This window comes from Bos grunniens, chromosome X (genome assembly GCF_055505025.1).
Source record: "Bos grunniens cultivar Pamir isolate PY7600 chromosome X, Bosgru_T2T1.0, whole genome shotgun sequence".
Lineage (NCBI taxonomy): Eukaryota > Metazoa > Chordata > Mammalia > Artiodactyla > Bovidae > Bos > Bos grunniens.
Window position 1 is genome coordinate 85,662,327 of NC_141194.1, and position 26,590 is coordinate 85,688,916.

General features: G+C 41.9%; 1 protein-coding gene across 47 annotated transcripts in view; it reads right to left on the minus strand.

The window, feature by feature from the left end:
- TMEM164 (transmembrane protein 164) overlaps positions 1 to 26,590 on the minus strand; it is a 179,763-nt gene that overhangs the window by 112,581 nt on the left and 40,592 nt on the right. The window contains exon 2 of one of the 47 annotated variants that reach the window (XM_086386611.1): positions 10,929 to 11,077. The exons of 40 other annotated variants lie outside the window; for them this stretch is intronic. In XM_086386611.1, the coding sequence (XP_086242737.1) occupies positions 10,929 to 10,964 (36 nt within the window). In that variant the 5' untranslated portion in view covers positions 10,965 to 11,077. Of the gene's footprint in view, positions 1 to 10,928; positions 11,078 to 14,069; positions 14,295 to 19,716; positions 19,783 to 26,590 lie in introns of those variants that run through there. 6 more of the 47 variants (XM_086386615.1, XM_086386626.1, XM_086386631.1 and 3 more) reach the window with 6 other exon arrangements.

Sequence of the window (26,590 nt, forward strand, 5' to 3'; positions counted from 1 at the left end):
AAGTTATATCTAAATTTTCAGGTCCTTCACTATTTAGTCTACATTTTGTAGTAGTAGTCTACATTTAGTTGGCAACCCACTCCAGTATTCTTGCCTGGAAAATCCCATGGATAGAGGAGTATGGTGGGCTACAGCCCATGGGGTCACAAAAGAGTCACACATGACTTAGTGACTAAACATTTAGTATTTGGTCTCTCATTAGAATGAGAATTTCTAGGTCTTCAAAGGGAATACGGATTTTAAGGCTTTTTAGCCTACAATTCTAAACTGCCTTCCAGAAAATGTCTTAGAATTTGTACTCCTGCCAGCAACATATGAGAAATGTGTTTCTGCTACAGCCCGGCCAAGAGGTCATTACCAGTTTTAAAAGGCAAAACACTAAAAGGGAGCAGAATTTGCCACCGTCAAATATGTCCCTTTGTCATAAAGACTATTTTGAGCTTGTTTTTTTTTTTTTTTTTTTTAAAAAGCAGCAGATACAGGAGAAGCCCTGAAAATCAAGTAGAAGAGATTCTTTTCTAAGAGATATTTGCATTTATAAAGAAAATCTGCATTTGTAAGAGTGTCTCCTCTCTGTACAAGGAAGAGAAGAATGACTGAATTTCTAGAAACTCTTATGACTAGAAAAGGCAGCAACTTAAAATCTGCATACAATCTTACCCTTGTTTACTGTGCCTCTCCTGGTCACCTCCAGGAACCGGCTCCCTCCACCCTTTTGTCTTTAGCTGTAGATGGTATTTAAGGTGGTGGTTTGGGCCCCTTTCAAGGAGTTACTTGGTTTTCCTGGGTCTCTCGCACACACACAGGAGGTACACAAGTTATTAAAAGTCCGTTTGTTTTCCTCTTGTTATTCTTTTATTACAAGGGGATCTCAAGCCACGAATTTAGAAGGGTAGAGTGAAAATTAACTTTACTCCCCTACAACACACACACACACACACTTCACTGCTTTAATGTGCGTGCCTCAGATTACCAGAAATATTAAACTATTTTTTAACATGAGTTTGCCCAGCCGTATTTCTTCTTTTGTGGCCTTGCCTATTTTTCAACCGGTATGTTCTTTTTCTTATTGGCTTATAAGAAGCTATTTATGTTTTAATGCCATTTAATACAGACTACTTGACATTTATTGCAAATATTTTTCCCATGTTGCCATTGTCATAGTTCGTCATGGCAGTTTTGTATGGAAGTTTTTGTATCTTTATGTAATTAGATATACTTATATAAATTAGATATTTCCTTCATGGTTTCTGTCTCTGATGTCATAACTTTGAAAGTTATTTACAATCCTGGGATTAAAAAAAGAGTCACCAATTGTTTTCCTAATATTTTAAAATTTTAAATCTCCAAATCAAAAATTGCATTATTGTTAATCCTACTCACTCTTCCAGAATGGCCTTCTCATCTTTCCTCTTTTGGCTGCCTCTTATTTACCCTTCAAATAACAAAAGAAAGCATCATTTCCCCTGTGTGCATGCTTAGTCGCTCAGTCAGGTCCAACTCTTTGTGACCTCATGAATTAAAGCCCACCAGGCTCCTCTGTCCATGGACTTTTCCAGGCAAGAATACTGGAGTGGGTAGCCATTTCTTCTTCCAGGGGATCTTCTTGATCCAGGAATCAAACCCATGTCTTCTACGTCTCCTGGATTGGCAGGCAGATTCTTTACCACAGAGCCATGTGGGAAGCCCATGATCCCTTCTATCCTCCCATTAATTCTTTCTGCTTATTTCTTTCTGAGAAATTATCTTTTTTGTCAGTATAAGGAACTGACAAAGAGCCTTCTCTCAAGAATTTAGACAAAAAGGAAATTAGAGCACCTATTGCCAAACTCTTGGGCTTCAAAATCAACATATAACGGATTTAAAACACAGCAAATGCATTTTAAAGCAAGAATGTTCCTAGACTTGAAAGACCAGTTTGTAACCTGTTTGAATTATCCCCAAAGAAAGAATGGGGTTGACCAAACACTGAGGTACAGAATAAAGAAAGTCACAGAGGCATATATATTTGACAGTTTCCACATCCAAGTACTAGTCAGGGACCAGGGAATCTTAGCTTGTAAATCTCAAGTTTTCTGGTCCCAGTGCCAAATTCACCCCTATTAAAAGAATGGAAGTGGGCTAGGGAGCATTGCTAAGTGGTGAATAGTATGGGCTTTAGACTTAAGATAGATTTCGGCCACTCACCAGCACTGTAACCTTGGATGAGAGACTGGAGGAATTTTTCTCTCTACAATAGGGATAAAAATAGCATCTATGTCTCATGAGGTTTTGGAGAGGATCAAATGAGATAAAGCAAGCAAAACACTTGGCACAATGTCTAGCACATAGCTAGCACTCAATACATAGTAGCTATAATTATTCTGATTGCAAAAGAAAGTCCATCCCTACTGTGAGCTACATCAGCAAGAGCTTCTATTAAACTTCCAATTCATCTAACTTCACTTGTTCTATTCACTTGTTCTTCACTCGTTTTATTCACTAGTTCTTCACTTGCTTGTAGTATAATATGCTCATGTGTTATTTGGCTTCCTTGTCCAGCTGCCTACAAGGAGAGAATACTGAAACACTCAAGGTGCAGTTTCCTCATCTGTCAAATAGTGGTTACATCAGTACTATCTCATAAGGTGGACATGGGCATTAAATGTTTGAAGCACTTAGTTCAGTGCCTGGCACGTTGTAAGCAATAAAATAAATATGAGCTACTGATAGCATCATCCTTCTTGGTTGCCCTTTCTGTTGTCCACTCACTACAAATTCCATCCAGGCCCACAGCAAGTTCTAGGTCCCACTCAAAGCCTTCTCCAATAACTCCAGATAACACCTTTTTTTTGTCCAATGGCCTCTACAACTCATTAGGTACTTAGATTTTATTTAATTTGGTTTCCCTATGGTTGCACAAAATGCTATAATAGACTGAGAGCTAGAATTGGATTATCAATTGTTCCCTCCTGACAAATTTTAAATTGGCATACATAAGTCACTGAACAAAGCCCAAAGTTGTCTGTTGGGTAATCAGGGCTCTCAACAATGTGGCCCTCAGCGGCCTTGCCAGTTTCATTTCCTACTATGACTCAGGTTTTCACTCTGAACCCAGTTTCTACATTCTAAAATACAAAAGAACAACAGTGCTTGCCTCCAACATCTTAAACTCAACTATTGTTTGATGCCAATAATAAATGCTTTCTAGATATTTCCATCTAGATGGCACACAGGTATCTCATGCCTAAATCTGAACTTGCTATCTTCTTTCCCTAACCTCTTCCCTTGCTAACTGCTCCCTCAAAAAGTGGAAGAACAAGGATAGCCGTTCCAATAGTAGAATTCCAACTAATCTGATAAAGGCAGAAGGCATGCGGCAAACAAAATTAACACCAAGTAAACAGTACTGCAATAAGTGTAGGCAAGAACCATTGGTAGATGCTGATGAGTAATGCAAGATTATCATTTTTGCATGGAAAGTACTTGTTAATTACAAAGGGAATATAGTAACTTTTTGTTGGAAAAATATGACGAGAAGAGATCAAAGTTAATTAACATCACCAATAATAACACATATCATCATATCCCCCGGATATGATGTACCAAGAAGGGGATGGCATCACTTCCGGGGTATTTCTGCCCAATGACTTAAATCTAATCAACAATAACAAAATCAGGTAAGTCCAAACAAAGAACACTTTACAAAGTAACTGCCCAGTACTCTTCAATATTGACAAGGTAATAAAAAATGGAGACTGAGAAATTGCCATGGATGGAGGAGACTAAGACGACCTAACAACCAAATGCAATGTGGGATCCTGGATTCCATCCTGGAACACACAAAAGATGTTTGTGAGAAAAACCAGTGAAATAGGAATAAAGTCTATAGCTTAGTTCAAGTATCAATGCTAATTTCTCAGTTTTAAAGATTTTACCATGGTCATGAGAAACGCTGGGCTGGAAGAAGCACAAAGAAACATCAATAACCTCAGACGAGCAGATGACACCACCCTTATGGCAGAAAGTGAAGAGGAACTAAAGAGCCTCTTGATGAAAGTGAAAGAGGAGAGTGAAAAAGTTGGCCTAAAGCTCAACATCAGAAAACTAAGATCATTGGATCTGGTCCCATCACTTAATGGCAGATAGATGGGGAAACAGTGGAAACAATGGAAACAGTGTCAGACTTTTTTTGGGCTCCAAAATCACTGCAGATGGTGATTGCAGCCATGAAATTAAAAGACGCTTACTCCTTGGAAGGACAGTTATGACCAACCTAGATACCATATTCAAAAGCAGAGACATTACTTTGCAAACAAAGGTCCGTCTAGTCAAGGCTATGGTTATTCCAGTTATGGATGTGAGAGTTGGACTGTGAAGAAAGCTGAGCGCCAAAGAATTGATGCTTTTAAACTGTGGTGTTGGAGAAGACTCTTGAGAGTCCCTTGGACTGCAAGGAGATCCAACCAGTCCATCCTAAAGGAGATCAGTCTGGAGTGTTCATTGGAAGGACTGATGCTGAAGCTGAAACTCCAATACTTTGGCCACCTCATGCAAAGAGTTGACTCATTGGAAAAGACCCTGATGCTGGGAAGGATTGTGGGCAGGAAGAGAAGGGGACGACAGAGGATGAGATGGCTGGATGGCATCACTGACTCGATGCACATGAGTTTGAGTAAACTCCAGGAGTTGGTGATGAACAGGGAGGCCTTGCATGCTGCAATTCATGGGGTTGCAAAGAGTCAGACACAACTGAGCGACTGAACTAAACTAAACTGAATACAAGATATTAACATCAAGGGAAGCTGATTGAAGGGGATAGAGAAATTCTCTGCGGTATCTTTACAACTCCTTTGTAAACTGAAGATAATTTTGAAATTTAAAGTTTTTAAACACTACTACCTATAAAATAAACAAGGTTCTACTGTATAACACAGGGAACTATATTCAGTGTCTTGTAATAACCTATAAGGGCTTCCCTGGTGGCTCAGTGGTAAAGAGTCCACCTTTCAAGCAGGAGATGAAGCTTCGATCCCTGGGTTGGGAAGATACCCTGGAAAAGGAAATGGCAACCCATTCCAGTATTCTTGCCTGGAGAATCCCATGGACAGTGGAGCCTGGCAGGCTAAAGTACATGGGGTTCCAAAGAATTAGACATAACAACTAAACAACAAAAATAACCTATAATGGAAAGAACCTAACTATATATGTGTGTGTGTGTGTGTATACACACAGATAACTGAATCACTGTGCTGTATAGTAGAAACTAACACAACATTGTAAATCAACTACACTTCAATAAAAATGTTAATAAAAATAAAATACAAAGTTTTTTTTTTTTTTTTTAAGTACTATTATCCAATCAATTAGCCTGTCCTCAAACCCCAGAGCTATCTTTGATGCTGCCCCTCTTTCTCAGGCCCAATATGTAGTCACTCCCCAAGTCCTGTCACCTTGACACTTTAACCTTTTCAGTATATATCAAATTTATCCTTGTTATCATTTCCTAGTTTCAGTTCAGTTCAGTTGCTCAGTCGTGTCCGACTCTTTGTGACCCCATGAATCACAGCACGCCAGGCCTCCCTGTCCATCACCAACTCCCAGAGTTCACTCAGACTCACGTCCATCGAGTCAGTGATGCCATCCAGCCATCTCATCCTCTGTCGTCCCCTTCTCCTCCTGCCCACAATCCCTCCCAGCATCAGAGTCTTTTCCAATGAGTCAACTCTTCACATGAGGTGGCCAAAGTATTGGAGTTTCAGCTTCAGCATCAGTCCTTCCAGTGAACACCCAGGACTGATCTCCTTTAGAATGGACTGGTTGGATCTCCTTGCAGTCCAAGGGACTCTCAAGAGTCTTCTCCAACACCACAGTTCAAAAGCATCAATTCTTTGGCACTCAGCTTTCTTCACAGTCCAACTCTCACATCCATACATGACCACTGGAATAACCATAGCCTTGACTAGACGGACCTTTGTTGGCAAAGTAATGTCTCTGCTTTTGAATATGGTATCTAGGTTGGTCATAACTGTCCTTCCAAGGAGTGTCTTTTAACTTCATGGCTGCAATCACTACCTGCAGTGATTTTGGAGCCCAAAAAAATAAAGTCTGACACTGTTTCCACTGTTTCCCCATCTACCTGCCATGAAGTAATGGGATCAGATGCCATGATCTTCATTTTCTGAATGTTGAGCTTTAAGCCAACTTTTTCACTCTCCTCTTTCACTTTCATCAAGAGGCTTTTGAGTTCCTCTTCACTTTCTGCCACAAGGGTGGTGTCATCTGTATATCTGAGGTTATTGATATTTCTCCCGGCAATCTTGATTCCAGCTTGTACTTCTTCCAGCCCAGCGTTTCTCATGATGTACTCTGCATATAAGTTAAATAAGCAGGGTGAGTCCCTATTCATTTTCTTCAACTACTGCAACAGTTTTCCTATCTGATCTCGAGGCCTCTAGCGTCTCCTTCTTCACTCCATTTCATACAGTGTTGCCAGTTTCCTCTTCTTAAACACAACCCTGGGACTTCCCTGGTGGTCTAGTGCTTAAGAATTCACCTGCTAGGGACACGGGTTTGATTCCTGGTCCAGGAATTAAGATCCCACATGCCATGGGGCAACCAAGCCCATCTGACAGCTAAGCCCACGTGACACAACTACTGAGCCTGAGCACCCTAGAGCCTGTGTTCCACAAAAAGAGAACCTTCTGTAACAAGAGAAGCCACTTCAATGAGAAGCCCGTGCACCACAACTAGAATTATCCCCTTCTTGCCACAGCTAGAGAAAAGCCCATGCACAGCAAGGAAGAGCCTGTGTGCTGCAGTAAACAATTAGTGCAGCCAAAAATAAACTAAAAAGAAAGAAAGAAACAGAGCACTGATCATGTTATACACCTCACAAATTTCAGATGATACATTCAACACAATCTCTAGCAAAATCTCAACTGACATCCTTACACAATCTGAGAAGCTAACACTAAAGTTCAGAGGGAATTGCAAGGTATCCCAAATAGCTAGAGCAATCTTGAAAAGAAGAATAAATAGGAAGACCCACACTACCTGATTTCAAAACTTACTACAAAGCAACAGTAATAAAGACACCACGGTGCTGGCATAAGGGTAGACTAATGGAAAGAATTCAAACAAATCCCAAAATAAACCCTCCCAGTTGATTTTCAACAAGGGGACCAAGACTTTTCAATAAGAAAAGTCTCTTCAACAAATGGTCCTGGGACAACTGGATTTCCACATGTATAAGAATGACCTTTGGACCCCTGCCTCACAATCGTCTTACAGAATCAACACAAAATCAATCAAAGACCTAAATAAAAAAGCAAAAACTACAGAAGTCTTAAAATTAAACATAATGGTAAACCTTCATGATCCCAATTTGGCAATGGATTCTTAGATGTGACACCAAAAGCAAGAGCCACAAAATATAGGTAAACTGGACTTAATGAAAATTAAAATACTTTGTGCTTCAAAGCATACTATCAAGAAAGCAAAAAGAAAACTCAAAGAATAGGAGAAAATTATTGCAAATCTTGTCTCTCACAAGGCTCTATTATGCAGAATACATAAACAGCTCTCAAAACTCTAGTAATAAAAAGACAAACTATCAAGTTCAAAAGTGGGCTAAGGATTTGAATAGACATTTCTTCCAAAGAAGACACATGAATGGCCAATATGCACATGAAAAGGTACTCAGAATCATTAGTCATTAGGGAAATGGAAATCAAATCTACAGTGAGAGACCACTTCACACACATGAGAAAGGCTAAAATAAAAAAGACAATCAACAAGTATTCATGATGATGCAGAGTAATTGGGAACCTCATACACTGCAAGTTAGGATGGAACATGGTGCCCCAATATGCGAAAACAGTTTGGCAGTTCCTCAAAAAGTTAAACACAGAGTTATCATGGGACCCAGTGACTCTACTCCTATATACATCCCAAGAGAAATGTTCACAGAAAAATATATACATGGGGACTTCCCTGGTGGTCCAGTGGCTAAGACTCTGTACTCCCAATGCAGGGGGCCTGGGTTCAATTCCTGGGCAGAGAACTAAGATCCCACATGCAGCAACAAAGACCTGGTGTAGCCAAATAAATTGGGGAAAAAAAACTTATACATAGATACATGGATGTTCGTAGCAGCATTACTCATAATAGCCAGAAGGTGGAAACCACCCAAATACTCATCAGTGGATGAACGAACAGATAAACGAAATGCGGTATACCTATACAATGGAATATTGTTTGATCATAGAAAGGAATGAAGTTCTTACACATGCTATGACATGGATGAACCTTAAAAACATTATACTAAGAAAAAGAAGCCAGTCAAAGTAGACTATATATTACATGACTCCATCTCCAAAATGTCCAGAATAGGCAAGTATATAGAAGCAGAAAGCAGAGCAGTCATTCCTTAGGCATGGGGGCATGGTAGAACAGGTAGGGGAGTGATGGCTAAATGGTATGGAGCTTCTTTTTGAGTTGATGAAAATGTTCTAATTTGACTGTGGAAATGGGTACACATACCAGTGAATATACTAAAAATCACTGATTAAACACTTTAAGTGGATGAACTATATGATAATGAAGTATATCTCAATAAACTATTTTTTAAAAAAACCTCAGATGGCTCCTTATTCCTTGTTGAATAAAGTCCAAACTCCTTAATTAGGCATTCCAGTCCCTCCCCTTCCCCATCCTCATTTGACTTCCCCCACCTAACAACCAGCTTTATTGTTCACTACCCTTTTTCACGAGCCTTTCTATCAAACCAAACTGAATTATTTACCACTATCCATATACCCCATGCAGTTTGTCTTTCCCCTTGCTGGTCCTTTTCCCTGGAACTCTCTCCTCACAATTCATATTTATTAATACATATTCTGTTTTATACAAGACCCTGTTCAAATGCTCCCTCCTATGCAAATCTTTTCCCATCCTTCAACCCACATATAGTAGGCCTTCAAAACTTGATTTACTGTAAGAATGAAGGTAAGTAGTCCTTCCACATGATGGTTCCCACTTCCAGATGATAATCCTCTCGAAGCCATAACTGCACTTCTCTCTTCTTTTCCTAGTTAAAGCAGCAGTTCACAGCTTCAAGACCCCTTTACTAAGTTCCTGAGAATGGTTCCAAACTGCTAGTCTCTACTTCTCCCGAAAACCTTCTGGAGATGAAGCAAGCTGGCGTTGCATTTTGCCAGGGCCACCGAGTATAGGTGTGTAGGTTGTGCACTGCACAACCCTAGTGGCGCCATTCAATTCTAGTCTATGTGAATGGCACCCTCTCCTAGGGTTGTGCAGTGCATAGCCATTCGTGGTGGCCCTGCTTGGAAACATCCAGAATTTGGAAGCAAAGTCAAAAAGAGCACTCAATGAGAAGAAATGACTCTAACTGTACTGCTGGCGAGAAGTGGGTATTTTCCAAATCTTATGAGGAAGATGAAAAAGGAACTCAGGAGAATAACATGGTCTTAGCACACACAGTGTTTGTATGGAATTACAAAACAGAAACATCCAAGAGAAAAACCATCACTGATGTTTTTTCCAGCAGTGGAAAGAGAAAAGGACCCATGTTCTTGTCAATACAAAGGTGTGATGTACCTACATGGTCTCTCTGGTAAGACCCTTCAATTCTGTTATGTTCTGATTTTAGGTTATCAAGCCCCTGTGTAATTTGGCTTCAGGAACCTTGCTTTCAGGAAGGGTATGACCAGGCTGATAGACACAAGTGTTATGTGTCTATACAGATCTCTCTCCCATCATCAATCCATTCATCTGCCTTGTGGTTAATCAAGCAGTCTTTTGTAAAGTTGGGGAGTGTGAAACCAACACGCTTAGGGAAGCTGATAAAAACTAGGCTTTAAACCTACCAATCATGTTGCAGACTTAGGACCCAGGTCAACTGTGCCACAATGGCACAGATCAGATCAGATCAGATCAGTCGCTCAGTCGTGTCCAGCTCTTTGCGACCCCATGAGTCGCAGCACGCCAGGCCTCCCTGTCCATCACCAACTCCCGGAGTTCACTCAGACTCACAAGGGCACAGACACCTTCTAAATCCCAGCCAGAGCAGCCGGCAACAAGTCCCCCTCTGACGGCAAGTAGTAATAAAGCATGCCTACATGGCGGCAAAAATGGCTGGAAAGACAAGTGAGCTAGTAGCGGAGTCCAAGTATGCCAGATATTGGGTTTCTTCCTTCTTTTTGTCCCCACTCCAGTTTAGTTCAGCCTTCCACTTTCATATTTGCCCTTCCTGGCATATTTCATTCCACTTCTTCTATCTCCTCCAGAGAGTTCCTGAATAACATCCACCCCAACTGATCATTCCTTTTCTGAAAGCTATTTGCACATACTGGTACTATACACTGATCATTCCTTTCTGTTGTAATTAGTAATAGTAGTAGTAGTGATAATGATGACAATGACAATGATATTAATAATAATAATGGCAGCAGCTATTCTTTACTGAGTGATTCACTAGATGCCTAACACTATATTTGTGCGTGTGTGTGAGCGCGCCCATGCTCATTCACCCAAGTCATGTCCAACTCTTGCAACCCCATGGACTGCAGCCCACCAGGCTCCTCAGTCCACGGGATTTTTCAGGCAAGAATACTGGAGTGGGTTACCATCTCCTCCTCCAGGGGATCCTCCAAACCCAGGGATTAAACTCACATCTCCTGCATTGACAGGCGGATTCTTTAGCACTAATACACCTGGGAAGCCCCATATTCATGTATTCCTCATAGCAATCCTGTGAGGTAAGTGCAGTTCCCCACCACACCCTACTCCACCTCTGTTTAAACATGAGGAAACTGAGCTAAGGAAAGGTTAAGTACTTGCCTAAGGTCACACAACTAAATAAGGAAAAGTCAGGCCTTGAATCAGAACTGTCTAGTTCCAAAGATTTTGTTTGTAGCCAATCTTACCTTTTGTCTCCCGCTTTGTCTTTTGAAGATCTTCATCTGCCACCACTCCCCATAGTGCCTAACACCACGTCAGACACAGAAATGCTCCCCCAGGATACGTATGCAAGGCTAACTCTGTTCCCTGGCCAGAGCCCAGCCCAAGACACAAGCTGGAAGAGCAGGGAAGAAGGGCAGTGAGCACAGAAAGACATGACCCATTGGGGGAGCCACGGGAGTCCTCTTCCTCTGACTCATTTAGGGCAGGATAACGCTGCTACCTTGACCTCAATCCCAGAAACTTTTAGAATAGGATGGATAACCTGGTTGTCTTAAAACTCATCCAGACAACCTGGAAGGAACAGAGCCTAGGCCAATCTGTGAAAGGGCTGGGTGGCATCCAGTTCCCTGAAGGAAGGGAACCAACTGTATCAGGGTCACAGCCACTGAGAAGTTATGTGACTATGGTCATGGATTTTGGCAGCGGCGAGGGGCGGACGGCGGACAGGAGTATTTTTAAAGAAGAGAGCTTTACACTAACTCTCTCTCTCTCTCTCTCTCACACACACACACACACACACACACACACACCCTTCATTAAACCTGTTTTCTCATCTTTAAAAATGGAAATGAGAATACATACCACTTGAAGCACTGCTAAGGTATAAAATGAGACTGTAATAAAAGGACCTACCACCTGAAGTCTGCATTAGTTTGTCCACGCTGGGATTCGGAGCACACACAGAGATACAAGGCGTAGTTCCTGTCTGCAAGCAGTTCAGAATGTCGGACAAAGAGTCTGATCTAGCACACTGCCAGCACTATCAACCAAGTATAAATATAAAGCTGGCTGGTAGATTACCCCAACAATCAGCAGGACATTTTGTCAGATGAAAATTTTGTCAAGAAAGAAGAAAACTTCCAGCAAGAATAAAGGTGGCAGTTTACGTCTTTGCCTCCAGTCTATCATCCACACCTCCATATTAGAAAGCTGGGGAAGGGGACTCTACCAACCACTGTTTTGGAAGTGACACATGTAAAATGTTCTTTTCCTTCACATTTGTCACCATTTCTCATTTGATAGTGCATGCGTGCATGCTAAGTCACCTCAGTCATGTCCTACTCTTTGCGACCCCATGGGTAGCCTGCCAGGCTCCTCTGTCCATGGAATTCTCCAAGCAAGAATACCGGAGTGGGTTGCCATCCTGTGTTAAATGACAATCTTCCCTGCTAGACTGTAAGGTCCTGGAGGGCAGTGGCTGTGTGCCGGTCCTTGTTATAGATCCAGAAACTGACATAATGCCTGGAACATTCAAGATGCTCATCAGATACTTGTTGAATGAATAAATGAAACAAACAGATGTCTCTGGTAGGTGGATAGACCTGATTACCTAATCAAAAAAATCACTTTAAAATATTCAAGTCTTGTTTATGCATAAATGCCTCTCAAGATTTCCAAGAAACTGGTAATGTTGGTTTGTTTCTGGGGAGAAAAAGTAACAGATTAGGGGTCAGGGGTTGGAGGAAATTATACATGCCCTTCTATTCCTTTCAAATTATTTGGGTTTTTCAATAACAACCAATCAAACATAAAATCTGAAGGAAACACACGCTGATGATGAGAGAGACAACTAGGGGACTTTTGTTTGCTACATGTCATATTCTTGCAATGTTTCAGGTTTGGATCATAGGCGTGGCATTGCCTTTATGTTGTTGCTGTTGTTTACTTGCTAAGTCATGTCTGAGTCTTTGCAACCCCATGGACTGTAGCCTGTCGGGCTCCTCTGTCCAAGGAATTCTCCAGGGAAAAATACTGGAGGAAAGTGAAATTGCTGTGCCTCCCCATAGGTAAGCTCCTTCTTCAAGCAACTGGAAAGATTTATTTTAATCCTCGAGACTGCCTCAAGCCACTGTTATGGCCCAGACATGAAGCCAGCTGGATAATTGGATATATTTTTTTGAAGCAAAGGTGCCACTCTTTTGTATGTGACAGTAATGACATGGCGGTTAGTTAGGTTCTTTAGCTCCTCAAGCTTTACGGGTCGCTCTCCTAAGCAGAAAAAACTAAGGCACAGAAAAGTTGATGATATTCTCCTCACCTATCTGCTGCTGCTGCTGCTGCTAAGTCGCTTCAGTTGTGTCCGACTCTGTGAGACCCCATAGACGGTAGCCCACCAGGCTCCCCCGTCCCTGGGATTCTCCAGGCAAGAACACTAGAGTGGGGTGCCATTTCCTTCTCCAATGCATGAAATTGAGAAGTGAAAGTGAAGTCACTCAGTTGTGTCTGACTCTTAGCGACCCCATGGACTGCAGCCCACCAGGCTCCTCCATCCATGGGATTCTCCAGGCAAGAGTACTGGAGTGGGGTGCCATTGCCTTCTCCGCCTCACCTGTCTAAGACAGTCCAAAACCCAACTGTGTGGCTTTGCTGTTAAAACTCAATGGTTCTAATGATACAAACGAACTTATTTATAAAATATAAACAAATACACAGACTGAAAACAAATTTATGGATACCAAGGGGGAATGCAGAGGCATTAGAAAGCAGAGACATTATTTTGCCAACAAAAGTCCATCTAATCAAAGCTATGGTTTTTCCAATAGTCATATATGGATGTGGATTGGACTATAAAGAAAGCTGAGCACCCAAGAATTGATGCTTTTGAACTGTGGTGTTGGAGAAGACTCTTGAGAGTCCCTTGGACTGCAAGGAGATCCAATCAGTCCATTCTAAAGAAAATCAGTCCTGAATATTCATTGGCAGGACTGATGCTGAAGCTGAAACTCCAATACTTTGGCCACCTGATGCAAGGGACTGACTCATTTGAAAGGACCCTGATGCTGGGAAAGTTTGAAGGCAGGAGGAGAAGGGGACGACAGAGGATGAGATGGTTGGATGGCATCACCGACTCCATGGACATGAGTTGGAGTAAACTCTGGGAGTTCGTGATGGACAGGGAGCCCTGGTGTGCTGCAGTCCATGGGGTTGCAAAGAATCAGATGTTACTGAGCGACTGAACTGAACTAAACTGAAGGAGGAATGGGTGATGGAGGAATAAATTAGGAATTTGGGATTAAAATACACACACTATTATATACAAAATAGATAACCGACAAGGATTTACTGTATAGCACAAGGAACTAAATTCAATATCTTATAATAACCTATAATGGAGAGTGAAGTCCAAGTCGCTCAGTCGTGTCTGACTCTTTGCAACCTCATGGACTGTAGCTCACCAGGCTCCTCTGTTCATGGAATTTTCCAGGCAAGAATACTGTAGTGGATTGCCATCCCCTTCTCCAGATCTTCCCAACCCAGGGATTGGGCCGAGGTCTCCTGCATTGCAGGCGGATTCTTTACCAGCTGAGCTACCATCCTTCAGAAAGGATCTGAAAAATACATAAATCTGTATAACTGAATCACTTTACTGTACACGTGAAACACTGGAAATCAACAATACTTCAATTTAAGAAAGAAAAACCTTAATAGTTCTAAATGCTGAATGCACATTAGGATCTCCTAGCCAGTTAACTGAAAATAAAATCCCAATTCCTGAGGCTCAGTCCCCTAAATCTTGACTCAGCTGGTTGAGCCTGGGGCCTAAGCAGCATTTCAGAGCACTCCAGGTGATTTCAAAGTACAACCAGGTTAGCAAACCCCAGTTCTACCCACTGCTGATACCTTAGTATTTTTTAAGAGCCCTCAGTCGCTATTTTTAAAAGTCTTCTTTCAGCAGTATATTCCCCTCAAAAAAAAAAAAAAAAAAAAAGGCAGGCCAAAGAAGTCTGTAACCAAGACAACAAGCTCGGAGCACAAAGAGATAGGTCTGTGATTTGCAACCAAAGGAGGCAGAAGAGGAAAAGTAGACACTGAAGAATTGACAGGAAACTAGAGAACAAAAGGCATGGAGTCTGAGCTGGTGCCCAACCAGGCAGCACATCAAACTCCTGCTGCATCTTCCAGGCTGGGTACCTTGACACACAAGCTCTCAAGAAGGAAAGCAGCCCTGGATTAGCAAATGAAACCCTTAAGAGTACGCTTTCTTCTTAATTGAACTTCTGACCCCCAAATGGGAATGTCTGCTTTGGCGATGGGAATGTCTGCTTTGGCAAAGGTTGCAAACCAATTTTTTTCCTCCAGGTCCTCTCTTGCTTCCCTACCTGCACCTGACCCTGTATTGCGAATCAGTGTGACAATGAAACATGAAATCCGCATGGGCTTGGAGTTTGAAAAAAATGTTCTTCCTCTGTATGTGTTCTGACCATGGAGCTCGGGTTTTGTTCCCAACTAGGGGAGCACTGAGATGGATGAAAGGGCTGGGGATGCTGCAAATTGAAAGCCAAGGAGTTGGCCTTTTGTTCCCTTTTTGCAGTCAGGGGCTATTCTGGAAAGCAGAAATCAAAAAGAAAATATAGCCTGCGATGAGCTGAAATTGGACAAAATGTGATGAGGCATAAATGAAAAAAAAAAAAAAGAGGAAGAAAGAAAAAAAAAAAAAAAGGAAAAGGGAGTCTTTCTTTACCAGAAGAGGTTCTTTTCTGAAAACTGCCTCAAATTAAAACACTTTCCACATTTGGTTCACTCCAGGAAGCTTTGCATTGTTACCTAAAACCAAAATCACTTTTTATCACGTCACAAGGAGAAACTGAGGCATATGCAAACAGCCCAGAATTTGGTGATGCATGGCTTCAAGAATGGCCCTTCTAGGCTCATTCTATTTCCCTCAGTCCAGACAGTCAGACAGACAAATGAGAGTTTATTCAGTGACATTAAAGAAGAGGTGTGGAAACAAAACCATGATGGAGCAAAATACTGACGATTTAAAGGACTACAAAACTATGTGCTACCTTTTCTTAAAGTGGTGTAGGGAATGACATTCATTATGCTATTGGCCTGCCAGTCTCCAAGGACTTTGCGTGGCCTGGTGGAAGAAGGCTTAATCTCTCACAAGTCTCTGAGGTTGGCTTTAGGGTTTATGATATTTTTAATTAGCCACCTGTTAGCGGTCTTCTTCACCAGGGAGAAATACTCAGCCTGATGGTAGACTCCTGGAGTGTGTCCTACAGGAAGGTAGGTGGGAAATGAGCTACGCTGCCCTCTCCAACCAGCCACACAGCTTCCATAAGAATCCAACCTTGGATCGCAGGCTTACACCTGGAAAAGCCCTGCTTTCCCTTCCTCTCCAGGGACCAGCAGATGGGAAAACTAAATTCCTTTGAACTTTACCTATGTGAAGTTTACTTAGTGTGACCCATTAGGCTGTTTCCTTTCACTCAGTCCTATGGCAAATTCTATTCTGAGCAGAAGAAACACACAAGAATCATAACCAGAAGTACAAACAGCATTAAGGTCCCTATGCAATTCTTAACAGATGACACAGGGCCCAAACCAAATGGCCAAAAGGCTCCTTCTAGCTCTATAGGAGCTCCTTAAAAGTAATAAAAGTAATAACAGCAACAACCACCACCTCATTTATCAAACCACATGCTTACCAATTAAATGCTCAATGATATAAAGAGTCCTAAATGGTATTATCATCACACCAGCAGAGTGATTTCAGCAAATCTCATAATCAAGAAATACCCACTGAGCATTCAGTCATGTTCTATACTCTGCAGATGTGCAATCCTAGCATAATAAAGAGCCATCTGTTAAGTCTCAATTGCATAAGCAGTGCCTTGGGTAAGTTGGACTCCCTGCCCTCTCCCCAGGCCTCACATTAATGAACCAAACTGAAATTAGAGAATGTACTTTTTGCATTCCTTCACCCTTCTGCTTCCCTCAGTCTATCACCAGCCGTGATCCTGGTCAAGTGATTCGAGACTCCCTGGAATATCCACAGAAGGGGAAGTTGTTTCAATGCATGCAGACTCTATTCATAGAACGGATACCTCTGCAAGAAGATATAATGGCCTGGGAGTCAAAGGCCTTAGATTCTATTCTCAGAACAACTGCTAACTAAAGGACGGACTCAGGCAAAAGACTGGCCCTTTCTCAATCTCAAAGCCCACATCAGCACTGGACCAGATCTGTGCTTCTCAGAACCACGTAGCTGCCCATGGGTATGTCTCAGCAGGCAAAGAGAGGTGAGGCAAGTGATTTATGATGAATAAGAGTACTGAAGTTGGCAAATTATTTACACATCTATTCATCTGTATCTTATCCCTCCTCTAGCTCACTTGCAAAATGCTTTTTGCCATGTTATAAGGAGGAATTGAAGCTGATGTAGACGCTTTCATATGCTTTCTTGGAGTGGAGGGCAGAGGTGAGCTATGGATACAGCAGTTACAAATTCTACACAACTCGAATATTATCTTCTTATTGACGCAGGCCTCAGCTTAATCTGTTGAGCACACGAAGATCTAACATGGGTACAGCAGCTACAAAAAGGTTGAGAGGGCCTGGGCTAAATCATTCATTCAACCTGCTGTATTCTGAAGAAACCACCTCCTGCCAGACCCCAATCTAAGTGCTGGGGAAACAACAGCAAGTTAACCAAGATATGGTCTTGGCTTCTGTGGAGCATTTTGTCTGGCAAGAGGGAAAAGAAGTGACATAAAACACATGAATTAAAACCTATGATCAGAATTCTGAGAGCCTGTAACAAAGCCACCACTGGGCAGTAGGTGAGGGAAGGAGGCTGCAGAAGGAAGAGTGTGGGTAAGGAAGGGTTCAGTGGCCCAGAGGTTACAAAAACATATTCAGTGAACCCAAAGCAGCTCCTTTTGCCTAGATAATAGAGTGCGAGGGGAAACCCCTAAGAAATGATGCTGGAGGGGTGAGCAGAAGCTAGATCACACAAGATCTGGGAAGCCATGTGAACGACTTTGAATTGTTCCCTCCCACAAGTCCCCATGATTCTGCTCAGAGAATGCAACTCGGATGTGTGAACATATGCCAAGGATCGTAGGTCTGAAACTCTGGTGCTTTTTTCCCATAAAAACACTGTTAGGGAGACTTGCCTGGTAATCCAGTAGATAAGAGTCCACCTGCCAATGCAGTGGACGTAGGTTCAATCCCTAGTCTGGGAAGATTTCACATACCATGGAGCAACTAAGCTCGTGTGCCACAGCTACTGAACGTGCATGCTGCAACTACTGAAGCCCACGCACCTAGAACCCACGCTCCACAACAAGAGACGCCACTGCAATGAGAAGCCCAGGCACCACAACAAAGAGCGGCCCCACTGCAAGTAGAGAAAGCCCACACACAGCAACGGAGACCCAGCCCAACCAAAAGTAAATAATAAAACACACTGTTTGGAATCCTGCTGAGGGGCTGAGGGACTCTACTTCCATTCCATTCCAGATTAAACAGGCTTTTGCCAGCTGGTCTGGGAACCAGAACCCCAAGAATATTGCTTCCACGGGAAAATGCAATCTGAATTCTAAACAGATTTCCAAAGAAACTTTTGGAACAAAACCCATTCAACAGTTGTTGGGGAATGCTTGGAAAGCAATGAAACACAGGACCTTGCTTTCCTCCATGGAGCCAGTGTTTGAAAAAAAAGACTGAACTCTACAACCACTGTCTTAAAATAAACACAATATCCTCACTTTGATTAGTAGGGTTATACTTAGGTACAACCATTGAGTGGCACCATGTAGCATCTATTCATACACTTCAATGACCACAAAACCCCAAATATGTGGCAGATGACTGGCTACTTCCACTCTAAATAAAGACAAGGCAGAAATGGAGAAGAGAGTGGTCTCATTAAAAAGAAACATGGATGTAAACCAAGTCAGTAACTTCTACACAACACTCATGTGTCCATGCCCAATCACCTCTCAACTATTCAGGTAGGAATTCAACAAATATTGAGATGCTAAGTGCCGTCTAATTCTGTTTAGTCAGTGTATCCACTTTTCTTCAATTTCCTTTCAGTAGAGAATCCTTACCTATTAGCACTCAGGAAAACACTTCCTCTTTCCACTTCCACATGGACAAATGCCGCAGTTCCCCCACCCACTCATTCAGTCTAACAAGGCACTTCCCCCACCCACTCATTCAGTCTAACAGTAAGGGAAATGGAAGTGGTGGTAGTTTCCCAGAACCACCCTCCAAACCCCCTCAGGTCATTTTACAGAGCAGTCATTCTCAAAGTTCAGGGTGCACAAATATTACCTGGAGTCATATCCCCAGGTCAACTCCCCTCCCCCTTACCTGGACTCAAATAGGCCTGGGGAAGAGTACAGGAATCAACATTTTTAATAGGCATCCAAGGTAACTCTGAGGCAAATGGTTTAAAAACCAAACCTTGAAAAACTCCACTGTGGAAATTCTAGCCAGCTGAGTCCCCACCCCTGAACTGAGAATGTGAAGTCACTCAGTCATGTCCAACTCTTTGCGACCCCATGGACTATAAAGTCCATGGAATTCTCCATGCCAGAATTCTGGAGTGGGTAGCCATTCCCTTCTCCAGGGGATATTCCCAACCCAGGGATTGAACCCAGGTCTCCTGCACTGCGCCACATTCTTTACTAGCTGAGCCACCAGGGAAGCCCTGAACTGAGAATACCAGTTGCCAATCAGAAGGCTGGGTGATCTGATGTGAGACAGTGACTGAAGGCAAAATGGACACAAGAGAAGAAAACAGCATCCCAGTCAACGTGCCCCCAGCTATACTTTAGTTTTTAAAAATCCCATATTTTTACTTTAATCCAAGCAGATGGCATTGCCTTTCCAGCAATCTCCTCCTGGCACCAGAAAAGGAACTCAACAGAGACCATTTAGAAGGAAGGTATAGAAGTGGGAAGAGAAACAATGTTAATTTGCTTGGCCCTGCCCCAACTTGCTCAGCCTCCTTACCTCTCCTGATGGTTGGTTTCCATTTCTGGAACTCTGTGCTGCTGTGGCAGAGAAGAGAGGCCAAGGTGGGGCGGTCTTCTCTGACTCACATTAATGTTTTCCTCTATTACATGAATAATCAAGAGTTGACTGGAAAGAGGAATAAATGAAAGGCAAATATTCTACTGAGAGGTTAAATAGGATAAAGAAGGCCCCCTGTTGGTTGAGAGATGTGAGGTGATAAATGAGCAGTCAGAATCCCTGCCTCTTTTCATTTTCACTGTTTGCCAGGAACACAGATTTAAAACCCATAACGTCAGCACTGAGCCTGAAAGAAATAATCAGGTATCTGTTTTTTTCCACTGTTCCTCATAATACCCAGAAGAGTCTTCAGCAGTTCCTGTTAACCCTAAAAGCCTAAATGTTAACCAACTGTTGTTGATTCAGCCCCAAATCTACAATTGTGGACCTAGATCTGGTCTATTTTATTGTGGTAAGAACATTTAACATGAGATCTATTCCCCTAACAAATTTTAAATGTACAAGAGAGTACTGTCAACTATAGCGAAATGTCATACAACAGAGCTCTAGAACTGTTCATCTTGTATAATTGAACCTCTATGCTCACTGATTAGCAATCTCCCAGGCCCTGGTAACCCATCCCTCCCAGGTTCTAGTAACCATCATTCTACTCTGATTCTATGAAGTTGACTAGCTAAATACCTCATGTAAGTGGAATCATGCAGTATTTGTCCTTCTTTGACTGGCTTACTCCACTAATCATAATATCCTCAAGGTTCACCCATATATCATGGTATATGACAGGATTTCCTCCTTCTTAAGACTGAATAGTTCCACTGTGCATTTTTATATTTTCTTTATCCATTCATCCATCGTTGAATGGCATTTGGGTTGTTTCTATATCTTGGCTACTCTGAATAGTGCTTTAAGAACACTGGTTGGCTAGGTATCTTTTCAAAAGTCTGATTTCAGTTCTTTCAGCTAAATACCCAGAAGTGGTAAGTAATTGCTGGCTCATATGGCAGTTCTATTTTTGAGGAATCTCCATACTGTTTTCCATACCAGTGCACCATTTTGCATTCTTATCAACAGTGTACAAGTGTTCCAATTTATCTACATCTTCACTAACACTTACATTTTTTTTTCTCGCTATTATCAAGAAATGGAAAGGCAAGTGTTGGTCTGACCATTTTTACTGAAAGAAAACAGTCCTACTCAAGTCGACTCAACAAAATAGAGGTTTATGGTAAGAAAACAGGTATTCCATGAGAATCTGTGTGGGATAATGCTTGGCCTTAGGCGATCTGGAAGGCGGTTCTAGGTCCAAGGTGGTTACGAGGAAGAGCTACCCTGTCTCTCAGGGCATCTCTCCTCCTCTTACTGTTTCCTCGTGGCTTCTCTCTCCTCATAGCACCAGCTTGGACTTGGCCTGACATGCCTGCTCCCCTCCCTGTCATCTTTTGGCTCTTGTCCCAGCTGCTGCTGCTGCTGCTAAGTCACTTCAGTCATGTCCGACTCTGTGCGACCCTATAGATGGCAGCCCACCAGGCTCCCCCGTCCCTGGGATTCTCCAGGCAAGAACACTGGAGTGGGTTGCCATTTCCTTCTTCAATGCATGAAAGTGAAAAGTGAAAGGGAAGTTGCTCAGTTGTGTCCAACTCGTAGCGACCTCATGGACTACAGCCTACCAGGCTCCTCCGCCCATGGGATTTTCCAGGCAAGAGTACTGGAGTGGGGTGCCATTGCCTTCTCCAGTCCCAGCTGCAAACTGTCTTATTTAGTCTCTCAGCTTCCCAATTCTAATTTCCTAAGAGAGGAAACTGAATGGCCCAGCTCATCTTATCAAGCTCATACTGCACCCCAGGTGACCCACTGGCTGTTTGGGGGACAGGTGGCCACTCCCAGTCCAGTCAGCCTAAGGCAGGGAGGCAAAGTCCCCTGCACAGTTCATGGCTACTGTCCCCTCCCACCCCAGCACGGCGGGCCTGGAGTGGTTTGCCTTTGAAGGTGATATGGATCCAAAGGCACAGTAAAATATATATGCCCAAGTCTGAGGCTTTGCATGTAATTTGAAAGTCAATAGTATGTCCATTCATGAGCTTCCAACACCCATATTTTAACCTTCATAATTAAGAAAAAAGATAGCATCTGACCTCAACATAGGCTTTAGCCCTCAGTGCCTACTAAACTGACCTTTTTAAACTGGTAAAAAGAATCCAAGTATGTTTTAAAGAGGAAAAACTTTAGTACTTTAATAAGGCTTCCCTGGTGGCTCAGATGGTAAAGAGCCGCCTGCAATGCAGGAGACTCAGGGTTCAATCCCTGAGTAGGGAAGATCCCCTGGAGAATGAAATGGCAAACCACTCCAATACTCTTGCCTGGAAAATCCCATGGATGGTGGAGTCTGGCAGGCTATAGTCCATGGGTTGCAAAGACTTGGACATGACTGAGCAACTAACAAAAAAATAAATAAAAAGGCAAAAACACCATGCTGTCAGCTCCCTGAGATAGACAGGAAAGGAGAATAAAGTATGAGATAGACAAATCCTGATAAATGGATACCACTGGCCTTTAGCCCATCTCTCTTGACAGGCCTTCAGTCAGCTTACTTTATACCATATGAGCATCTTATCTTCCTCCAAGTTTCTCCAAGTAGCATGTGAGGTCAGCGTTCAGTGTTAAGTAGAACAAGCGAGCAGCATCACAAACTGACAGATGGCAACTGAGAGCTTATCACTCTTGGATTATTTAATTCCCACACTGGAGAGTAAAGCATTCTATTTTGACAGCCACTTAATAATGGCTGTCAGACACTTTAACCACTTTCAGGCTAAACCTTCCCCTCCATAACCTTATTTCCTCCCATCAATTCCCAGATGCAAAAAAAAAAAAAAAAATCATAAATGCCATGCCTGCTAAAGTCAATACCTTTGCTAGTGACAAGTGCCTAGACCAAGGACAACACAAAAACAGTGACAACCATGGAGAATAACAGAGAACCAACAGGTCAGAACAACAACAAAAAAATCTGATGGTGGCCAGCTTTGTAAAATGAGCAAGAGATGCTGCTGCTGCTGCTACTAAGTCGCTTCAGTTGTGTCCGACTCTGTGCGACCCCAGAGACGGCAGCCCAACAGGCTCCCCCGTCCCCGGGATTCTCCAGGCAAGAACACTGGAGTGGGTTGCCATTTCCTTCTCCAATGCATCAAAGTGAAAAGTGAAAGTGAAGTCGCTCAGTCATGTCTGACTCTTAGCGACCCCATGGACTGCAGCCTACCAGGCTCCTCCGTCCATGAGATTTTCCAGGCAAGAGTACTGGAGTGGGGTGCCATCGCCTTCTCCGGAGCAAGAGATGATGAGAAATTAAAAGGTTGTCTTGCTTTGAAAACAGGTTTCTCAAACTCAGACTGAGTCCTTCTGGAGTTGAAGAGATTCCAAATAGGGTTTCAAAGATCAGAGCTGCAAAATCCTAAAGACTTGTGAAAGATTTTGATATTTAGTCTTATCTCACAATTATCCCTGAGCAGCTTAGTTTATTGAAGAGTTTTCCTGGAACTCTTAGCAACATTAATTGAGTTGCATCTTATCACTCTGGGTAAGTTGTGGTAACTCTGGAGGAGGGAGCGGGCAGAAAAGCACTCTGTTTCTGGTACCCAATTGCAGTTATCAATCTTTTCATCCCATGAATCACCTATTATCCCATGAGTCACCTATTATCCCTTCTTCAAAATAGCCCTTCAGTCAGAAAGAGAAAAACAAATATTGAATACTAACCCATATATATGTGGAATCTAGAAAAATTGTATAGATGGCCTTATATGCAAAACAGAAATAGAGACACAGACACAGAGAACAAAAGTATGGATACCAAAGGGGAAAGAGGGATTGGGAGATTGGGATTGACACATATACTCTACTGATACTATGTGTAAAATAGACAACAGATGGGGACATGTGTATAGGACAGGGAAACTCTACTTAATGTACTGTGGTGACCTAAAATGGAGGGAAGTTCAAAAGGGAGCAGGTACAGGGAGCAGACATATGTATATGCTGGAGAAGGAAATGGCAATCCACTTCAGTATTCTTGCCTGGAAAATCCCATGGACAGAGGAGCCTATGGGGCTACAGTCCATGTGATCGCAAGAGTCAGACACAACTTAGCAACCAAACAACAAACATATGTATACATATGGGTGATTCATTTTGCTATGCAATAGAAGCTAACACAGCATTGTAAAGCAACTATACTGCAATGCAAACTAATTAAAGAGAAAATCAGCCCTTCAAAATCCCTTATGCTTCTTTTTCATCATAGACACTATACAGCAATTAAAAGGAATGAAGTCGTGCTACATGCACTGGCATCCAACTCTACTGCCCAGTGAGGAAAGTTTCAGATTGTAAGGAATCAACCCAGTTTTGTTAAAAAAAAAAAAAAAAGATAAAAGATCTGAAAGAATAAATGCAAGCCATCAATGATTATCTTCAGTAGACAGGATTATGGAGGATTTTCACTTGCTTTTTTGCCGTTTTTCTTACAAAACATGGGCCTATTTTTCTGTTTGGGGCTTTTTTTTTTTTGCAATCAAGAAAAGGATATTTTTAACCCTCTGCAGTTCATTGGTAGGTAGTACCAACATGGCATTGGTTTGCATCTCTGATTTGTAGGTTCTGGAGTGGCTAGAAGGGAAAGAGTACCACAGAAGGGTCTCTTTTACAAGAAAGCCATTCTACTCTGTTAATGGAAGTCAACACTCAGTATGTACATCCCATGAATGTGACAGAAGGCAGTGTACACAGAGGTCAAACACAGTGGCTCTGGAGTCCAGGTTCAAGTCTCAGGCTACTCTAAACTTGTTTTAAGTTTCCTCCTCTGTTGACTGATGATTCTGTACCAAACACTTGGAACATGTCAAGCATATGATGCGCTCAACAAATGGTAGCTATTCTGAAAGAGTTGTAATTGAAAATCATTTTCATTTAATTTCAGTTACAATGTCTGCAATTTAATTTAAAATACTTTCAGCATAGACACTGTGATATGTGTGTTTATTAGTTTTCTACACTGTAGGACAGTTAATTAACATTTAGTGCTATGCTGGAAACCCAGTAGCACTAGCTAGCAAGAGTTGATTCTGTGCATCCTTCCCTGTTAGTTTAATGAGGGCAGACTGGTAACTTGAAAAGGACCATGCAAATTGGCAAATGCTATAAATCAGGACTTTAAGTGTTTTACCAGTACCTCACTGTTAACATCTGAAAAACCCTAACCGAGAATACACACTCAAGGGGTGATTAACTACAACTCATGGCTATTTTGAAGAAGGGATAATGGGTGGCATATGGGACAACAAGGTTGATAACTGCTGTTGGGTACCAGAAACAGAGAGTTATTCTGTCTGCTCTCTCCTTCAGAGCTACCATAACTTACCTGGAGTGCAAATCAATGAATGTTGTTCAGTTCGAAACTGAGATCTCTAATCAAAGCCCACAATCAAGAATTCAGCAAGGAAAAGACAAACTATCCAGTTTTTTAAAATGGGCAAAGAACTTGAACAGATATTTCTCCAAAGAAGACATTAAATGGCCAATGAGCACATCATTGGTTATTAGGGAAATACAACACAAAACCACAATGAGATACCACTTCACGCCTACTAGGATGGCCATAATTTTTTAAATTATAAAATAAGTGATAGCAAGAAGGTGGAAAAATTGGGACCTTGGTCTATTACTGGTGGGAATGCAAAATAGTTCAGCTGCTGTGGAACAGAGTTCTACAGTTCCTCAAAAAGCTAAATATAGAATAACCATGTGATCCAGCAATTTCACTCCTAGGTACATACCCCAAAGAACTTTAAAAAAGAGACTAAACAGATACTTGCAAGTCAATGTTCATCGCAACATTATTCACAATGGCCAAAGGGAAATAATCCAAGTGTCCACAGACAGATGAATAAACAAAATGTGGTATATCCATAAAACAGAGTATCATTCAGCCTTAAAAAAGAATGACATGTTACATTATGCATGACCCTTAAAAACATTGTGCAAAGTGAAATAAGCCAGACACAAAAAGACAAACATTATATGACTCCACTTATATGAGGTAGCAAGATAGGCATATTCACAGAGACAGATAATAGAACAGTGGTTCCCAGGGGCTGGGGGAGGGGAAAATAGGGACTTACTGTTTAATGCTTAATGGTAAGGAGTTTATATTTGAAGTGATGAAAAGGTTTTGTAAATTGATAGTGGCGATGGTGGCAGAATGTTGTCAACATAATTAATGCCACTGAACTATGCACTTCAAAATGGTTACAATGGCAAATTTCATTATATATATTTTTATCACAATATAAAAAAATACTGTAATATATCAAAAATCATTAATTGTACACTTTAAGTGGGTGAACAGTATGGTACCTAAATGATATCTCAATAAAGCTTTTTTTTAATCCCTCAAGCAAGTCATGGGGAAATTGGGGAGGGGGTGATGAAGGCATTCTCTATCTTGATTATGGTATATACTTGTCAAAACTTGCAAAACCCTATAATAAAAAGGGTGAATTGCACTGTATGTAAACTATAACTTTTTTTAATGGATAAAAAGCTATACTCAAATGCTTCTATGAAATCCTTCAAATGGTTTGTTAATTAGATCAATGGACATTAGAAATATATTTCACTGGGGAACTTCTTGGTGCTCAAGATGACTGGACCAGTTAGAAGTATTTAGGCACTCCCACCCTTGCAAACCTTGAATATAAGAGTTGGCCAGCCCAATGACCTTCACCTCTTGGGAATGACACACTAGGTTCAGGAGTCCCAACAAATCTTATGTACAGACACTTAATGGAGGTTTTGAATG